The sequence below is a fragment of the Phlebotomus papatasi genome, chromosome 2 (genome assembly GCF_024763615.1).
Source record: "Phlebotomus papatasi isolate M1 chromosome 2, Ppap_2.1, whole genome shotgun sequence".
NCBI lineage: Eukaryota > Metazoa > Arthropoda > Insecta > Diptera > Psychodidae > Phlebotomus > Phlebotomus papatasi.
In genome coordinates, this window is record NC_077223.1 from 15164126 (window position 1) to 15184228 (window position 20103).

At 30.8% G+C, this 20103-nt stretch overlaps 1 protein-coding gene across 1 annotated transcript; it reads right to left on the reverse strand.

Annotated features, from left to right (window-relative positions):
* Positions 1-14628: 14628 nt before the first annotated feature.
* Positions 14629-17753, reverse strand: LOC129802732 (four-domain proteases inhibitor). Its single transcript, XM_055848774.1, has 6 exons — positions 17685-17753; positions 15859-16005; positions 15429-15593; positions 15201-15365; positions 14954-15127; positions 14629-14891 (listed from the first exon to the last, which is right to left on the reverse strand). The coding sequence occupies exons 1-6, from the start codon at positions 17731-17733 to the stop codon at positions 14848-14850; spliced, it is 744 nt and encodes a 247-aa protein (XP_055704749.1). The 5' UTR covers positions 17734-17753; the 3' UTR covers positions 14629-14847.
* Between the last annotated feature and the right edge of the window lie 2350 nt (positions 17754-20103).

Sequence of the window (20103 nt, forward strand, 5' to 3'; positions counted from 1 at the left end):
TTATTGATAAAGAAGTGGACTTGGCCTGCAAAAATAAGTTTAAGTAAAGCATAAATATTTTTCACATTAAAAAATTAAAGAGAAAATCGCATTAATTTTTCGCATTAATGCTATAAAACAATTTATATCAAATTTTGCGGGCCAAGTCTACCTTTTTATCAACAAATAGATCAAAATTTGAATATAAAATGATTCAAACATAAAAAATTACACATTTGGACTCTCACCAGCGACAATTAATGTGAATCACATTAAAATTTTAATGTGTAAGTGTGATAACACAGTTAGTCTGGTAACGGCCAAGAACAGACAGACAATCATCAGTCAGGAGATTCAGGATATAGGGATAAAGAGTTCTTATTACAAATTACCTCTCTCTCTCTCCCTTTGTACAATTCGGTACTTTAAACTAAACTAAAATGAATATGTTTCAGTGTAATATACCTTGACATATAGTAACAAAAACAGTAAATAAAAACGCAAAAACTTTCATCTCTTTTTTAAATTAAACAAATAACTAATTTTATAAATTTTGAGCTGATGTTTTTAAGCCATCTGAACAAATTGTAATCAACCTGCACGACAACTACTGGTTGCAATTAATAGCTTTGTTAATTGTTTCAATTAATTTCCACATAATTTTATTAAACGATCAAAATGTAATAGAGGTATTTACGATATTTACGTTACGGAAAACATTACCTCAAATACCTCAAATATAAATTAATAAGCCTTTTTTAAAGCTAAAATAGTTCAAGCTAAACTTTTTTGTAAAAATTGCATATTATCCACAAAGAACACGTCTATATTATTTTTTGCGATAAAAGTATTTTTATCTTTATATACTGAAAATTATGCTTCTTCCTAATTAAAGAAATTAATTTATAAGAGTGATTAAGTGTGCTACTCACGATGCAAAAATCCAAGAGTACAGCAATGTTAGAGCAATATTATATTAATGTGGAAAAACAAAAAGAATTAATTAATTACATATGGATTTTGTAGAATTGGAATATAAATTATATTAGATTTGTTTCTTTTTCAATTTTATTTATCTGAAAAACTTATACAATATATAAATATAATTTTATACTTTCTTATACATATAAACAGATATACTTTCAGCAATATGTCATAACAGGTCGATTTCCACGTCTGTCTTGGAAAATTATCGCAACACAATCTGAATGGAACAAAAATAAATTAATAAGTTAATAAGAAAAAAGTAAATATTTTTATATTTCAATGAGAGTGAATGAGATCTACACTCTAGTCATCTCGCTCATTCTCATGGGAAATTTTGAAAACATGTTTACAAATGAAAGTTATTGTGCGCTGGTCATAATAAGAAAAGTTTCAAGTTTTGAAACTATTCTCAAATGATTTTTTCAGTACTTACGTAAATCTTGAGAACAGTTGTGATATTTTAGTTTACATAGACTACTAAATTTCATAACGGAACCATTCTCATAAATGCACATAGCTGCATCAAAATCTGGATTGCATTCAGAGGTACATCTCTCGCCAATATTTAAACCACACTGACCTAAAAATTAACATACTGATGAAATTTAATTTTAATTACAGCAGACTCTCTCAAATTCGGGCATTTGGGACCGAAATGTCACCCGAATTAGAGAGAAATTCGGGCGACAAACTTTTTGAAATGCAACGATTTTTTTGCTCATCTGCATACTCATTATTAGTTTTACATACTCATGTTTATGGTAAATTTCATGGAAACCTCTTAATAATGCAAAATCACATCATAACTAAGACAAACCATGGCAAAGTTGAACATATTTGCTTCATTAGAAACCTTAAAAAAAACATCCATGAACTTACTTCAAATTTAACTGCTGTCCGAATTTAACTGCTGTCCGAATTTTAAAGCAGTCCGAACTTAAAAGAGTCGAATTAGCGAGGGTCTACTGTATATTCATAGATTTAAGATCCATCACATATTTATATCTAACCATTTAGCCTTTATGATCGGTCGAACAGACGCATGCGCAGGAAGACTAGTGTAATTCTTCGGAAAATATCTAATTCGGCAAGATATGCCAAATATTTGAATCTTTTGTCGAAGGGTGAAATTTGGAAGTTTTGAAGTGTTAAAGAGTAAGGGGTTATCATTGCTTTGTTCTCGATATTTAGGAAGTATGAAAACTATTAAACTTTTCATATTCGTTAAATTATTGAATAGGGGATTTAGGGTAAGTGTGTCAAATTTCGGCATATTTGCATGCAAGCGTCAAAGTCTCAAGTTTGAAATGTAATATTCTAATACAAATTGATTTTTTTTAAATTTTTTCTTCTTAAAGAGTGTTGCATGGAACCTTGTAAAGAGTTTACCGTCTTTATTTACTCTAAAATCATTCTTAATACATTTTAAAATGAATAAAAATATAGACATTGCTTTGGTACCTTAATTCGGCCAGCTTCATTCTCATAGTTCCTTTCCCTTCGGGAATTCTTCCAATATCTTTTTCACGTCATCTCGTTTGTCGAAGCTACATTTTTTGTTATTCTTTTTCATTGTATAATCTATAGAGTATGTAAAAACTAAAAATTCATGGAAATTCGAGGAACAAAAAAAGGTGGCCGAAATTGCAACCTGGCCGGAATTAGGCACACTTACCCTAAATTGATTGTTTAAGTTTTCTTTAAAACAATTTGCAATGTGAAACCCATGTGAATTACACATGTGTACAATGTGAATTTGAAAAGTTTAAACTAATATAACTTGAGAATTTGTTCTTACCAAGGCATATTGCTACAAAAATGTTAAGTATATACACAAACACGAGAGTTTTCATGTTCCTTCTGGAATAATTTCTCATTAACTGTTTAAAAGTTAATCACTTTTCGTCTTTTAAAACATTAATTTTAATTAATCTCCAATAAATACTCAGATTTCTTAACTTCTTGAAGTAATTATAAGACTTTCTTACGATAAGCAGTTCACTCATGTAGTTTTTCATCAAATGCATTGAGTGCACTATTACTTAACCCAAATGGTATTGGCAATATCAATATTGGTTTTATTAATATTTTAAAAATTTTTCACACAGTGAAAGGCCAAAATTAGTAAAATAAAAATTGATTCAATTTATTTTAAAGGATATTAAGTGGATTAATTCTTTTTCGTCATAATACTGTTACAGTTACTTACAAAATACAGAAAAATAGTTTATAATATGAAAAACAGCTTTATTTATTAAGATAGTATATCAAGCGTGTTTTTCTGTTCAAGTCCATTACTTTATTAAACGTAACGTGATAAAAAAAATAGAATTTTATGGGAAGGGATTGAATAAAACCCTAAATCTCAATCGATTTTTTTTTTTCAATTTGTTACCAGGCCATAAGTCGAACGATATGAGATAAAATCCTTCGGTTTTCAGTGACCCCAGTGATTAGTTTTCTTTGAGGGAATGTGCAACCCATATCGTCGGTTCCGAAGAAGACTATTGTAAGTCTACTTACAGTAGTATAAAAAGATGGTATCATTGGGTGCAGAAACCTTAGATCTACATCCCCACAAAATTTTATATTGATCAAGATATTCCTGGAAAAGTTACAAGAAAAAAACTGAAAATCAGCCTGCCCGATTATCGAGTTTTTAGTCCACAATTTTACTGTAAATAACTTAAAAGTAGCGGTAACCAGAAGATATTCAATGCGTAAGTGTGATACAATAGTTTCGAAAGCTAAAAATATATTAATTCCAGTGAAATTAATAAAAATAAATTTTAGCTGTCAAACTTTAAACCTCTCTTCTGAAAAGTCGCATTTTAGACTTACAATAGTCTTATTCGGAACCGACGATATTTGGAAAGATGGGGATCTAAGTGGCGCAATAGGCAAGACCGTTGGTCTTGGGCTCTGACTCGATTCTAACAGTTGTGAGTTCGAGCCCCGCCCGTTCGGTGTAAGCAACTGAATGTTTAGAAAAAGACATTTTCACATGGAATAAAACGTAATAAAATGAACTACTTCTGCCCAACAACTCCGGTCCGGGAGGATTGAAGTAGCATCCATAATGCGGGGAAGGCTCCTGGGCGAGTCTACAAACGGACTAGTAGATTATTCTAACATATGGGATAGAACAACATGATTAAAATTGTAACAAATATTTCGATACAATTAATAATAATAATTTGGAAAGGTCTTGATGGTCTTGACCTAAGCTACAACGTATTATAGTTTGATCGAAAAGCATTGTGTATTTTTTTTAAAAATATTTTATATTAAATTGTGCAAAATCATTTGTTCGGTTAATCTGTTCTTTGACTAAATCGTATGAGGTTGGAGTGTTCTGAAGTGTTGTACCATTATCGAGACCTTTCCAAATCACCATCCAAAAGGAAGTTCTGACAATAAAACCCAAACTACGGCCATTCTTAGATTTACTTTTTTGACACGTTGTAGCTCGGGTTAAAGAGGTCAAAGGGGGTTCAGTTTGTTTTTTAAGCTAAAGCTTTTAAGACAACTCTTTAATTAAAAGGATATTTCACCAAGAGTTTCGTTTAATGATTTCAAGCATTACACAAAGCCTAGGGTAAAGGCTCATAATTTTGTTCAGTTTCTTATTTGGGACACTTTGAGGATAAAATTGGACACTAAAAATAAATTGATTAAAATGATGGATTTTTATTCCAATATTTGAGGAATAATGAATTCTATCTAAATATTTGTTCTTTTTGGAAGATTTTAACACTAAATACGTTAAATTTTGAATATGATTTGAGTTGAAATTGCTTTGTTGAAAATTCAGTGTGAGCAATTGCTTACGAGAAATATGACAGAACTTCGTGTTTATTTCAGTCTTATTTAGCTGTGGCGAATTACTAACAATGTTTCTTCGCTGTTTTTGAGTGATATTATTGAATATTGACCTGAAGTGAGATTTGCCTTGTGAATTAGGTTTTTCGTGTGAAAAATGGGAAATTTTTTAAGACATTCACCAGTGAGGTGATACTCCTTATTTTGGACAGGTGTTTTTCTCACGAAATTTCGTGAAGTTTTAGCTTTCATCTTCAAAGGAGCATCATCTCTACGAAAGAGATGTAGCGAGAAATACCTGGAAAGGCTCCCGGAAAGGCCAGGGAATGAGCGAATCCGCACGTACGTGGAGTACCGAAGTCAACTCAATTTATTGAATGATATGGAAAGTTTCCGGGCTTCTTGTGACATTCTACGTTTCCCTTACTTGAACAGGAAGAGGACTTGGTAAGATTGGTTCATGAAATGAAGAACAATGGGCATCCTGTTGAGGCGGATTAGCTGTCCAAATTTACAGCCAAGTTGTCCAAATTAATAACCAAGTTGTCCAAAATAAGAGCCAAATTCACCTCTTCATATCAATTCATTTTTAAACGTATTAAAACTAATTTTAGTAAAAATAAGACGATAAATAGCTTGCTAAGTTTCTAAACAACCCTTCTGAAAAGAGAGTAACAAAAAAGTCAATTAGTATCGAAAATATCGCACTTAAAACTTGGAACATCGATGCTTATAAAGAGACTGGACAAAATTATGAGCCCTTACTCTACACTAAGATTGACCGTTTGATGTACTAAGTTAGATACTAAATTAGGTATATTTAAAGTTACCGAAAAAGAATCAAATAGATTCCCTGACCTTACTTCCACTACTGGCTAACTGAATCCCTGTGACAAAAAAATAATAATGTAAATCTAGAAATATTTGATCTGATAATGGATGTTGTCCGGTTTCTTATTGATGAGTAGCTCTTTAACGAACTGAATATTTTATCCTTTTATTTCTAAGATATGTTAATTTAATAATTATAAGACGTCTAGTTTAGAGTAGTCCCTTTAACGTACTAACTGATGATGATGAGCATTGTAAGGTCCTCACATCAACAGGTAACTATAAATGGGCGTGACCCGCGTGATTGTTCGAAAACTGCTACAAAGCAAACTGCATAGGAAAAATAGAAAAGTTCTCAAAACCAAAACTTAAGCTGTTATCAAATATTTCAAGAAAATACTCACCTTTTCTTCCTATGCAATTGTGATAATCCAAGTGACAAGGGGTATTGAACCTTAGCATATCTCCATTGGCGTATATACATGTAATTGGATCGGTATCGGCTTTACAACCCATAGTACATTGTTGACTAGATTCTAAACCACATTGTCCTAAAAAGATTCATCCACAAGTATCAATCATAAAAGTCATTTTAATTACAGCTACAAATGTTTTACCAAGACAAACACCGATGTAAAGAACAAAGAAGCACAATAAAACCTTCATTTCTTGCTAGTCTGGAAGAAATTCCTGTCTGCTAACTAATTTAATTTCTAATTTCAAACTCTTTATATCAATATCGGTTTGATTCTTAAGAAATTTTTAATTAACTATTATTTTCACTAGACTCAATCAATGATTCAATTCAATTAAAATAAACTCTATTTATAGGGTTTTATTCAAGATTTCTAAAATATTTAAGAAAACGAGAATTTAAAACTTTGAAACAAAGTGATGTTGTAGCTTAGTGCTGTTAATAGAGTTAGTCAGTTTTACTCTTTATCAAAATTTGCGAAACAGGGATAATTAAAAGAACAGTTAAGAAAAACTAAAAGAATTTTTTCTTTAATTTATTCATTCAGTGATGTGGAAAATAGCTCGAAAGAGGTACATTTTATTGCACGTTTCTTGCTTCATGGAAAAGTACCTAAATTTTATGAACGTAGATAAGCATGAAAAGTTTAACATTGTGCCGATTTTGATGGTATTTTCCTTCATTCTCTTTCCTGATTTGAATTTCAAGTGATAAATTTTTTTCTCAGGCAGTTACACTATCAGATTTTATTAGTAAGAAACCAAAAAATAAGGACCAAGGAGTGTGCCAGGGAAACTAATCTTTTCGGAAATGGAATAGCAATAAAATTTTCGAAGATCGGTGCACATCAGGACTTTTTAAGGCCTGAACTCAGATGGATTAGATATGAATAGATCTCAACTCGTGTTAAATCTTAGTAAGGGGAACTAAGGGTACTTGGGGGAGGAATTTACACAGGTCCCTGGTTAAATTTACGTCTTACAAAGTTGGATGTAGACGTCACCTCAACAAGGATTGGGAAAGAAGTGCTAACACTGGAAAATGTCAAAAGAGCGACAGCTCAAAACATTTTGCAGTTCAGACGATTTAAAAAAAAAATTGAGCAAGGTTTGTTGGCTAGACAGATCGCTAAAGTTGTTTAGTGGATTAACTCTTTTCTCGTTACCATTTTGGCAGATTAATGAAAAACCAAGCTTATGCTGATTAAACTTAAGCTAATTTTTGAGGGTTAAGTCCGGCTTTTCCTGCTTGAATAAAGCTCGTTACCTCGCTTAATATACAAGTCATTTATAAAAAGTGAATTTATCTACTATATTTTACTGGAGTTCTCAGCAAGAAAATAGCTGAATCCTAGAAAAGTTTGCAATTCTGAATAGTTCTAATATCTTAGACCTAGACGTACTTACGACTTAAGTCGAGAAATGGCTTAACGTAATTATAATCAAAATATTGATCAAATCACGTTTCCATCAGTTCCTGACTAATCCGTCTCTTCGCTTAAATCGAAAAATGACTTTAGTGGGAAGCTAATAGGTAAATATAGGGTGCAATCACCACTTCTCGCTAGTGCCCCACTTTTCGCCACTTATATTGAAATCGCTATTTTTCGCGATTTGTGAAATAAATGAGCCGCAAAGTTCTTTGTATTTTTATTGCTGCTACGTATAGAGTCAAAAAATAATAATTATTCTTTTTGAATTTACGATTTTGAACATTTTTTAGAGTAATATTTTAAGCAAGTGCATCGAATCCAATATTTCTTACCAAATATAACAAGTGCCATCAAATTTTCATCGAACAAAATTTACGTTTTTGGATAAATAATCTGTCTGTTGCATATTTAATTACATTCTTAGAATACATAAAATTTGTATTTAGTTTATTATTATTTCATTTAATATTATTTTTATGTAAAAATGAGGCATGACGGAAAGTGGTAATGTTTTGAATTGATTTTACCACCTGTCGCCATTTCTTTTCAATAGGCAACGCTAACTTCACTTCGTAAATTCTCAGTTGTCAAATCTGGATTGTTTACTTTCTGCAATAGACCTATAATTTCATTTCTCAAAGAAAAGTAGAAGAAAATCGTTAAAAGTGAGTAATAATAAGGTGATTACGAGGGAAAAGAAATGCTGAATGTATTCTTTTTATAACATTGTCTAAAATAATCGAATTTGGACCTTTTCAAGTGGGTGGCGAGAAGTGGTTACAGAACTGGCGAAAAGTGGTAAAAAGTGGCGACGAAGTGGTTATTTTTGCATTGTTATTAAAAATCAGTTTTTTAAGTAATCCAAAGTTAAATTCTAGGACAATTGTTTTCACGAATCTAGAGTCAATACATTTAAGTAGTTTTGTGTCAAATTTGAGTTATCTTGTAATAAGGGTTCAAAAGTTATAATAAAATTAAGTCCTCTTTTTCCTAAACATGGCGATAAGTGGTTACTCCACCCTAGTCATAATATTTTGATTATAATTTCGTTAAGCCACTTCTCGGCTTAAGTCGTAAGTGTGTCTAGATCTAGATCTTGAACATAAAACTTTTAATGAGTTAATCATCACAGAGCTGTAATGTATTATAGTTGCCCCCGCGTCCTGAAATAATCCCTTATCTCATTTCCCTAATATGGGCTTCAGACTTTAGGTTTAGCCATATGGCTTAACTGCTTTAATTTCTTATCAATCACGAGTTTTTGGAAAATTTAACTTAGGATTGGATTATTAAAGATAAATGACCTATTAGGTTCTCAAAAAGTAATAAAATTGCTCGTTATTTAGGATTTTGAGACTTTCGGGAACTGGGCTAAACCTCTAGTCTGAAGACCGCTTAAGCCCCAAAACACAGAGCTCGATGCTCCTGTTTTCGTGATTTGACCAAGACTGTCCTGACTCTTTTCGGTCCCACTCTCATGAGGGCAATCGACTCACGAATTTCAAATCATGACAGTTGCAATCATTGTAGAAAAACTGACTTTTTCTATATTATTGCTCAGTGTAATTATAATAGTTAGTATGAGAATAGTCTGGAGCTAATTCTTACAACATTGTTAACTTTCATTTATAATTTTTAAGATGAAAAAATAATCAGCAATTATGGTTTAATTAAATTTAAATGTTTTTTTAAATGAGCTAAATAGCAAATTAAATTAAATAGCTAAATTCTACGAAAAAAAATTATAATTGACGAAATTACCAGTTGCGTGTTCTCACGTCAATAGCGCCAAACGACTAACAGTTTAATTAAAGCGTGGGAATAAGAAAATGAAAAATTTTGCTTCATTTTTTTTTCATTTAAATAAATAAATTTATAAATGAATAAGGTATTATTTTTTATTTCAATTAATGTTTTTTTTTAATCTTTTCCTGCATTATATCCAGAAATATCGCTGGTACTGAAGAATGCATTCATCAGTGGCACCTTCCAACGATAATCTTTGAACAACCTTTATAAATAGAAATATTTTTATAATAACCAGAAATTGGAATTATTGTTGTTGGATATAATTACGTTTGTTCATCCAACAATTTATCATGTTGAGTTTGCAAGGATTTTGAAATCTTTGTCTACTTCCGTCAGGATAAACGCAACACCTTGGATCGTTAAATGGTCTGCAATATCTGTCACATTTCTTGTTTTCAGATAATGCAAATAAATTCAAACTGAAGTAAATAAATAAAAATATTACTATTCGCATTGTTATTGCTTTTCAAGAAGAATTCTAGTTGAAAACTAATTTGATTATTTACTGTATCTTGACTTTTATTCTGTAATCTCAGCTCTTTTTTTATTTTTATGACGCAGAAAATTAGTTATTTTGATAAAGATACTAAATTTGTACTAACTGTTAGCGATAAATTTTTTTCGCAATGTCGTACTCTAATAGCATTTAGGAGTAAATAGTGATTACAAATAACCGGGTTTTTAGGATTGACGGTTAACCGGTTTTGGATGGCTCTGAAACCGGTTAACCGGTTTTAAACCAGTTTCAAATTTAAGGATTAGATTATGGAATTTTGAGCAATTTTTCAGAACTTTAACTTTGATGTAATATTTAACACATAAATATATTCTTTTTTTCAGTTAGTTTTATAACTTATTTATTTTAAAGCTTTATTTTGTATTTAAAATAATTCAGAAAATTTCAGACTGCAGGAAAATTACTGGAAGCAAGGGCGTACCCAGGATTTCAGTTAGGGGGGGGGCTAAGTCTTAAATTTTGTTGGCGGGGGGGGGGGTACATAATTTTTATTTTGAAAAAAAAAGCATAAAAAATAAAATGAGATAAAAAGTATCTACAAACTGGTCCTACTTTTCACAAGAGATTAGCCTATGCCTAATTTGTAGGTATTGATTAAGGAACGATCATCAGTGTTCTTCGGACCAGTAGTGCATTGTCTCCCATATTATTGGCCAAAAATAAAATTAATTTTTAGAAATTATTCGCAACTTTTTACCAAATAACTACAGCAAGGATGCATTCCGTTAGTTCATATTTAATCTATAGAATCAACTACCCGCTGATAAAGCCCCTTCCGATCTGTAGAATACAGTGCATTTTTACTATTACACCTATCTTTATTCATTTCTTACGAAATTTCTAACGAAATTTACTTAAGGCTAATAAACAGAATGTTTTTTTCCAAATTTCTTTTCCAGCATAATAAAAAAAAATAATTCAAGTTCTTGAACATAAGAAGAAGATTTAAACTATATTTGCTGCATTTTAATTTAAGAAAAAAATCAAAATTCAGCCATTTAGCTATGTTTTCTAATATTAAAAACGTTAATATTTCCTGTTAGGTTATGAATAAAACTAGTCCTCGAACGAAGGATTTTATCTTTACTTGATCATAACTTATTCTGTAAAACGAAACATGGTGTAAAATACTTCAAAAATGCCATTCGTTCAAGGACGCAACTTCAATAGGAATATGCTGTTGAAAATGACAATGATGCTGATGATCAAGGACTGGTTCGACTCATTAGTTAACAGGAAATATTTGGTTTTTAAATTTCGGATGAATTTATGTCAAGAAATCTTGTCCATCGTAAAGTAAATTTTTTTCAAAAAGGTCTCCGTATTCCGAAAATCAGATCCCTACAGCTGAATTTTTAAAAGAAAATTTCAGAAAATATACTTTAAATGTTGTGCTTCTGTATGCCTAAGAGCTTGAATTAAATAAACTTTCTATTATGTTGTAAAAATATTAGAGAAAAATGTGCTTTTTTTGGTCAGTTTCACCTACGTAAACCCTTAAAGGGTTACATGGATCACGCAGCCTAATAACAGCACGTTTTTTTTCATTTTTGTCAACGTAATTAAATTATTTCAATTAAAGCACTTAAGTATGTATAAATAAAACATTTGAACTGCATTTCTTTTAAATTTTTATTTAACCTTTACTCCTTGGAACTTGGCACCTAATTTTTGGAAACGTCCTTTTGAAAAAAAAAACTTTTAGAAGTCACGATGACTCAGTGTGGATTAATCTAACGTCAAAAAAAACAAATTATTTCCTATGACTGTGTTATCACACTTGCACATTAAAATTTTAATATGATTCACATTAATTGTCGCTGGTGAGAGTCCAAATGTGTAATTTGTGTGTTTGAATCATTTTATATTCAAAATTTGATCTATTTGTTGATAAAAAGTTAGACTTGGTCCTTTTGATATAAATTGATTTATAGCATTAATGCGAAAAATTAATGTGATTTTCTCTTTAATTTTTTAATATGAAAAATATTTATGCTTTAGGTGAATTTAAAATTTTTTTTGCAGGCCAAGTCCACTTCTTTATCAATAAATAGAAAAAAAACCAAATATTAAGTGACTCAAAGACACAAATAACATATTTGGACGCTTACAAGCGACAATTAATGTGAATCACATTAAAATTTTAATGTGCAAGTGTGATAACGCCGTTAGACTATGAGTTACACTAACTTGAACCATGGATTTTTTGTTGCTTTGATAACAATTTTTTTGCAAGGCGAAACAAAATTACGCCGAAAATCATATTTATGTATTAAATTTCTCCAAAAACCTAATTTAATCTTTATTTCGAAAGTCCTCAAGTTCATAAGTACGCGTTTAACTCATCTGAAGGAAGGAAAAAAACGATTTTGAGGGTCAGATGAATCTACTCTATATATGTAATCGTTACTAACGAAAGCTTTTCAATAAACGTTTCCGACAATCAGGTCCTAACGGCCGAATTTTTATTTATTTTTTAATAAAAATGTGAAAAAAATAGTTTAAATGTTATGATTTTATATGCCTAGGAGCTTGAATTTAATAAAATTTTTATTATGTTGAGAAAAAAAGTTAGAAAATATGCTACTTTCAGCCTTTTTGACCCGCATAGCCCCTCAACAGATCAAAGTTCAAAGTCAATATACGACCTCAGCTTTAATTACACATTCTTAAATTTTACGTCTGACTGCTCCATTTGATGGCTTCAAATAAACTTCCTGAGTCATTGGTGCTTCTTTTTCAAACATATCCCCCGAGGAAATTAGAGGTCCATCACGACAAGTTTTTAAGATTTCTTAAGGCCTCTACACATTGGGAATAATTTTCAAAAAAGCAAATGCTTTTTAGAAGGAAATTTTCTGAATTTCTCTAGGTGGAAACGTCACAATTCTGTCAAAAATGCAATTTTTGACGAAAACACCTCCCAATGTGCATAGCCCAATAAGAAGATTATTAAAAATAATAGATTCGGTAGAATCATTTTAAGAAACTTGCTTTCTTCTCATATGGTGAACCGTAAGTGCCAAAAAAATACGATTTTTAGAAGACTCAAGCACGACTTTTCTAAAACATATTCTAACACTATATTTTCACTTTCTCTGTGGATTTTTAGGCTTTCGTTATAAATTCTTAAATATAACCTTAAATATGTGAAAAAGATTACGTGACAACTTCCTTCTTTTCGTAAAATACATTACTTAAAGAATTTATTACTAAAATTACGTTAGAAAAAGAAAGCAAAAATAGTTACGAAATATTTGCCCATTTTTACATTTTTTTATTCTTAAATGTAATACAGTACGGACAAGAGCCTTGTCCTGCCCCCCCCATTGGGCTTTTAATAGTTTTTGAGTTTTTATAAGTTCATTTTTGTATTGACCCTCTACAAATGAGCAGTAAAACATCAAATTTGAGAAGTGACTAAATTTATAACTTTAAAAGCAATAGAATTTTCATGAAATTTTCTATCTTTATGAATTGAAAAATTAGGCCCATTTTTGGAAAGATTTGGATTTTTTTACTGGTCAAACTAAATTTTTTGTTGAATAAGTATATATTTTTTTACTTTTCGCTTGTTTTTGAATTTTTTTGACGCTTCTAGGGGGGGGCAGCTGCCCCCCCCTGCCCCTTGCTGGGTACGCCCATGACTGGAAGTTTTTCCAATAATAATGTACCACGGAGAAGCTAATGCAATGTAGATTTTCGTAAAAATAACTATTTTTTCACAGAATTTATTTTTCTTAAAATAAATTGGTTATATAAACGTTGTCATGTTTGATAATCTTTAATGAGGAAGTACTTAAAAATTTTATTCTTAGATCTTGGAAATGAAAAAAAAAAGAAAACGTTTTAACGAACAAACCGAAAGAGTTTTCCTATTTATTTTTAAAATCCTATGACATAGTTAAATCTTCTTAAACTTAAGTTTAGAAAATTTGAATCGTGAACTAATATTCGCAAAAATATAAAAAATGAATATTGGAAGGATAGTACCAAAATTTTTCGGTACCTTATATTCGTCATAAAGTTTTTTTTTGTAATATTTGTATTGTCAAAACTATACTTTTCCCAAAAAATATCCAGATTTTTCGATCCGGCATCGTTTCTAAAGTCAATTTTTTTTTAGATTATTCTCTACAGAAAAAAACCCGCTGTATCATAATTATAATTTACACAAAATTCACAAATAATTTCATAAAAATAAATCATAGGCATTTTGAAAAAAAAAAGAAATAAGGTAAAGTGCCCTCGAGTCGCCCGGTTCCTCGATTCGACCGGTAGGTCAATTTTTGAATGTTTGATGGTGAATTTCTATAAAATTGTCACTGATTCGTATTTATCTATGGAATAATTGACCTATTAATGTTAGATCATACGCCAAATATTTGTGCAAATATAAATGAATTGAATAAATAACTCTACCGGTCGAATTGAGGAACCGGTCGACTTGAGGGCACTTTACCTTACTATAAAAAGGAAACCTTTGTTGTTTCTCGCTCCATTAGTTGAGAAACTAATAAATACCAGATTTTGACAAAAAATTTACAAGAATTTTGTATAACAATCTCGGTGAATTTGGTTCTAATAAGATAAGTAGTTAAATTAAAATGTAGCAAGATTCAATAAAGTTCTGATGAGTAATACAGTAATTCAATTTTCGAGTTCAAGAACTATTCAGAAGTAAACAAAAATCAAGCTTATTAGTAAAATATATCACACGTTCAGAATTCCAAATTATTATACAACTTTAAATCTATTGCGTAAACAATTAAAATCTTTCTTTTGTTGATTTCACTTTTATTTTGTTTAATTTTCCGTTCTGCCGATACATATTTTGATTTTAATTAAAGAACTTTATTCACATTATTGTTTTTTCGATAGTAATAAAATTTCTGATGTATTAAAGAATAGCTTCGAATATCGGTATGATCGGTATAAGCCTTATATTTCATTCCAAGTTTTATTTATTGGGATTTAGCACAGTAGATCCTGTGTTTAGGCTGCATCTCTGCATTCTCCTCGTGTGGTTGATATACAACCTAAAATATTTTCGTTTTTCAAAATTAGTTTAGTTAAAGTAGGTTTTTTCAGTAATAATTACATTTCCTCTCCTGGCAGTTTGTAACTGAAGCTACGCAGGAGTTTCCGAAAGTTCTAGTAGTACCATCAGCATAGTAGCAGCAAACTGGATCATACTGCATTGTGCATGCGATGTCAGGGCACTGTGCTGGTTCAGTTTGTTCTGAACATTCTCCCTTTTGCGTAATCCAGCAACCTGTAATGTAGAAAATTCATTAAAATCGGTTAGAAATTCTGTACGTTATGCAAATTTGTTAGAAGAGTCTTACAATCTTTGCGTGGGCAATTGTAAGCTGCAGCTTCGCATGAATTGCCATAAGTAGCGGTAGTTCCATTAGCATAAGTACAACAGACTGGATCATAGTAATAAGGACAAACTTCGGGACATTCCGATTCATCTCCAGGGCACACACCTTCCTCCATACAAGTACATTCTACGACAAAAAGTTTTGCAATAAATTACAAAGTCTGAGGTTTATAATAAATAAAAATCCTACTCATTTCTCGTTCACAATTGTCAGCTGAAGCATAGCAAGGATTGTCATAAGTTACGGTAGATCCATCAGGATAGGTACAACAGACTGGACTATAGTAAAGAGGACAAATTTCGGGACAATCTGATTCAGGTACACGGCAGCATCCTTCGTCTAGTGTAACGCATTCTAAAGGCGAAAAATTTATAAATGTCTCAATAAATTATTTAAATTATCGTCAGGGGGAAGTGGGACACCTTTGAAATTGGGATTTTCACCTATTTTTAAACAAAAATTGAGCCTTATCGTGATATAATTTAGCCGCAGAAACAGATTGAGAAGCTAAATTATATCACGATAGGGCTGAATTTTATTTAAAAATATGTGAAAAATCTCAATTTCAAAGGTGCCCCACTTTCAAAGGTGCCCCACTTCCCCCTATATATGTTCTCACTTGTTCCTCGTTTGCAACTATCAACTGAGGCTTTGCAAGCATTGCTATAAGTTACAGTAGATCCATCAGGATAAGTGCAGCAAACTGGACTGTAAATTTCTTCGCACACTTCATCACATTCTGCTTCGGATGCTCTGCCTTCGTTGCCTATAACGATATGTTAAAATTAACAAATTAAATATAAGTTTAACCCATTTAACCCGTTAAGGGCTAGACGCTTTTCACTGACTGAAAATCAATAACGAAACTGATAAACAAAATCGGTGAAACGTCTTACATTTACATGTTTTTCTGAAACTTTAATTTCAAAATTTTTTTTTTTTTAATTTAATTTTTTTATCGAACATATTACTGAACTCAGTAGCAACAACATAAAATTACAAAAATTTTAAGTCGCTATTTATCCCTCGAAGTCTGATATAGTCAAATTTTGCATAACGTTGTCTATAGGATATGTTGTTATGTCATAAAAGAAAGAATTGTAAATTATGCATTCTATGAATGATTAATATATACAACCTGTGAAGGAGTTTTCCATCGTTTTCACTCCGGAGGTTGGTCATCAATGCTAAGACGGCGGTGGCCGCATAAACGCAAAACATAAAATTACTTGAAAACAACTCGAGTGTAAGCACAATAAATATAAAAAAACAATTTAACTAACCGGCATTCCAAATCTTTAATTTAAAGGGTTAAAAGGGCTTTCCATCATTACATGACTATTTTTCTTTGATTTCTGAACAGTCAAATTGTATAATATTCAAAAGCTATAATTCTAATTATGAATTGTATTAAAAACCCTTTTTTTTTAATAAAAAGTGTAGGATATTGTTGTAGGTCATTAGCAGTCATTTTTCGGTAAATTTGTACTAAGAATTGAATTTCGTAGACCAATTGATCTATCAGACTAAAAACGTACTAAAATTGTATGTTATTTAGCTCTTTAAGGACGAGTGGAACACCGGTGTCCGAAATTAAAAACAATTTTTCTGATCAAAGAAAGTTATTTTATTCTCTAAATAGTCAGAAAAAATGGTTTTTGTGTTTAGGACACCAGTGTCCCATTAATTTTTAAAAGGGTTAACAATTTAAGACACAGGCTTAAACGTCGCCGTCGTAGGTAAATACAAGCAACAACTGCAGGTACTTTTATTGAGCTCGTTAGAAGGCAGTGCGCCCTAGGAAAATGACTTGTCAGATCTTAATTAATTTCGTCTTTTGCAAGAACACAAATATATTTCATCATTAAACGAGATGATTTCATATTTATTGTTGTGCTAATAGATTTATTGTATCATAGAACCTCTACACTACAGAAGTATCATATATAGAGTAAATTATAATATTTTTAATTCGTGCATCGTATTAAAAAGAAATTAATATATATTATTGCAGAACCCTAAAAATTACTTGTGAATAATCTCAGATTGTCTTATTTAAAAAATAACTTGTTAAATAAATCAAAATAATTTTTTTTGAAAATAACTAATTTTTTAAAATTACTTAGAACAGTTCTGTAAGAAGGAAGTTCTTTGAAAATAATTTAAAACGCGTATTGTATTTGAGTACTTGTTTTTGCAAAATCTCAAATAAAATATTTTAATGCGACAGTATTTTCTAATTTTTTTGCTATTTAAAGTTTCCTAATAAATTTCACTTTAAGTACCTACTTATACAAAACATTTTAAACTTGATTAGTTCTCGTACTTTTCAACAAAGATTATTTAGCTGCACTTTACTTAATTTTGGAAGACCACAAAATTTTGTAACAATATTTTAATATAAGGGTGATGAAACTCTATGTAGATTTATTTTTTTATAGTTACCTAGGCAAAGAGCAACGAAAATAACGAAGTAGCACACGGAAACTCTCATTTTTGCAAGTAAAATATTGTACTAAATTTAATTCTTAAAACTTTCACGCTTATATACCTTTTTATAGCGGTTGTTTACATAGCTGTTTATCATTATTTCGTAGACCACTATGAAAATTTTCTTTAATTTCTTTTTTTTATTGTTTTGACAAGTTAAATTTTAAACGTGCCCAAATAATGTGAATTTATTTAATTGAGAGATAATTTTGTGATAGCTTTTTTTGTATATGATAACCTTCGGCTTTGTGTCATTATAATTTGAAGTATTTGAAGAGCAAACTAAAGTGATTAATAGAAGAATATATTGAATAGTTTTGTTATAAGAACTCAAAGGCAGTACAACAATTCGCTTCTATTTTAACTTGTCGTCGGTCTGGAGTTATGAAGATAGGAGATATCGACTTCCCGTCTTCGGTGACCCTCCCATAAGTCAATATTTTCTAAAAGATTTAGGTTACTTCAAAAAAGACAAATCATTCAAAAATACACACACATTATGTCTTCATCAATTTTTCTATTTCGAAATGCCCTTTTTATTGTGTATGAATTAATTTAAATTAATAGGGCTTTATTAAATCCAAATTTAGTCTTTGATTGGTTTCTGATGAGCAAAAGAAAAAAAATCATAAAGATGGTATTCTTGTATAGAGGGCTTGTACTTCTTTGGAGTCTTTATTCAATATGGCCATATGCAACATTGAAAAAATTTCAAACCTTAACTTCAGATTTTTTTTCAAAATTATTTCTTTGCACCTAAAACGGTAAAACGATATTCACTCACATGTGTTAGAATAATTCATGAAGAGCTCTACCTCGTGAGAATGAGCATTCCGCAAAGTTAAGCCGCTTTGTCAACTCTTTTTTTGTTTAAATATTGAACAATAACATTTACGGAAAAAGGTGAAATTGTTCCACGCGCTAAAGTAAGCAAACTCAAGCAATTTATTTTTTATTAAAAAAAAAACAGTCTATATGAAGACATTTAGGCCGTATTTGCATAGATTACGCGTGGAAGCTCATATACATTTTGTAAATGTAAAATATACGAGAACCTACTTAATTTAAATTATTTAATCAAGTGGAAATTCTTAGAAAATAATCCGATAGAAGTAGAGTTAATAAAATTTTGCGAATCGTGGTCTTAGATTTCGTGGTTCTGGTTTTAATATACTCTAAAATTAGAGCATTTCCTTGGCTTGTAATTTTCAAATGTACGATGCTAAATTAAGCTTAGTCTCTTATGTATTTAATTAGGATTATACGGGTTTGAGATTTAATGCTCTAGACCAGAGGCGTGCAAAAACCGTTGAAACCGAATAAACGTCAAAAGAAACATGTACAATGGTCAAAATAGAACAAACTTATTTTGATGTTTATTCGGTTTCAACGATTTTTGCACACCTCTGCTCTAGACACACTTACGACTTAAGCCGAGAGACGGCTTAATGTAATTATAACCAAAATACTGACTTAACTAAATACGCATCAGTTTCTCACTAACTAAGGCGTTTCTCAGTTTAAGCCAAGAGATGAATTAGTCAGAAACTGATGGAAATGTAATCTGATCATTATTTTGATTATAATTACATTATGACGTCTACACACTAGTGAAATTTATGTCCATATTTAAAAGTTTTTCCTACACAAGCGCAGGGAATTTGTTTCAATATGGACATAAATTTCTCTAGTGTGTAGAGGCCATTAAGTCGTTAACGGTGATTTGGGATTGATATTAAGCTCAAATAATCCATTAGATTTTGAAAAACCACCAAGAAAACTGCCAAATTGCTTGTTATTTAGGATTTAAGGACCTTCAGAACCTAAACTAAACCTAAACAGACCTAGGGCTAAACCTTTAGTCTGAAAGTCGTGTTAATCTGTCCAAACCTGGTTGCTCTAACGACGCTGTTATGCCCTAGACACACTTACGACTTAAGCCGAGAGATGACTTAGTGAAAAATTATGGAAATGTAGTTTAATCATTATTTCGAATACAATTGAGCTAAGCCGTCTCTCGGCTAATCCTCAGGTCTGTCGAGGCCCTTACCCCATCAAGAAAGCATATTTCTTTGATAAGGTCAAAAATCTTGGCATAATGTTTAACTTTACAGATTGAGTTGTTCTGATCGCTGTGTATCAAAATGTAAGTTACATTGTTTCCATCCTCAAGCCTTTTAGAACCTTTACCACAGAGGGCTTTCTTTTAGTATCCGTCCTGTTTCCTTTGGTTAATTTGTTTATTATACTGAGCATGTTCTTAGAATGTTTAGATATATACGGTTGAAATTGAAACTACCTTCCTTCTCCTTTAATTTATCATTATTTGATTTTATGCCGATTTTTCAACCAAAATAGCTCTTTTATTTTATTT

Coding starts and splice junctions, on each gene's coding strand:
- LOC129802732 (XM_055848774.1), bottom strand. CDS start 17,733: ATGAGAGTTTCCGTGTGCTACTTCGTTATTTTCGTTGCTCTTTGCCTA. Junction 15,366..15,428: donor CAATTGTGAACGAGAAATGA/GTAGGATTTTTA, acceptor TTTTTGTCGTAG/AATGTACTTGTATGGAGGAA. Junction 15,128..15,200: donor CAATTGCCCACGCAAAGATT/GTAAGACTCTTC, acceptor TCTACATTACAG/GTTGCTGGATTACGCAAAAG.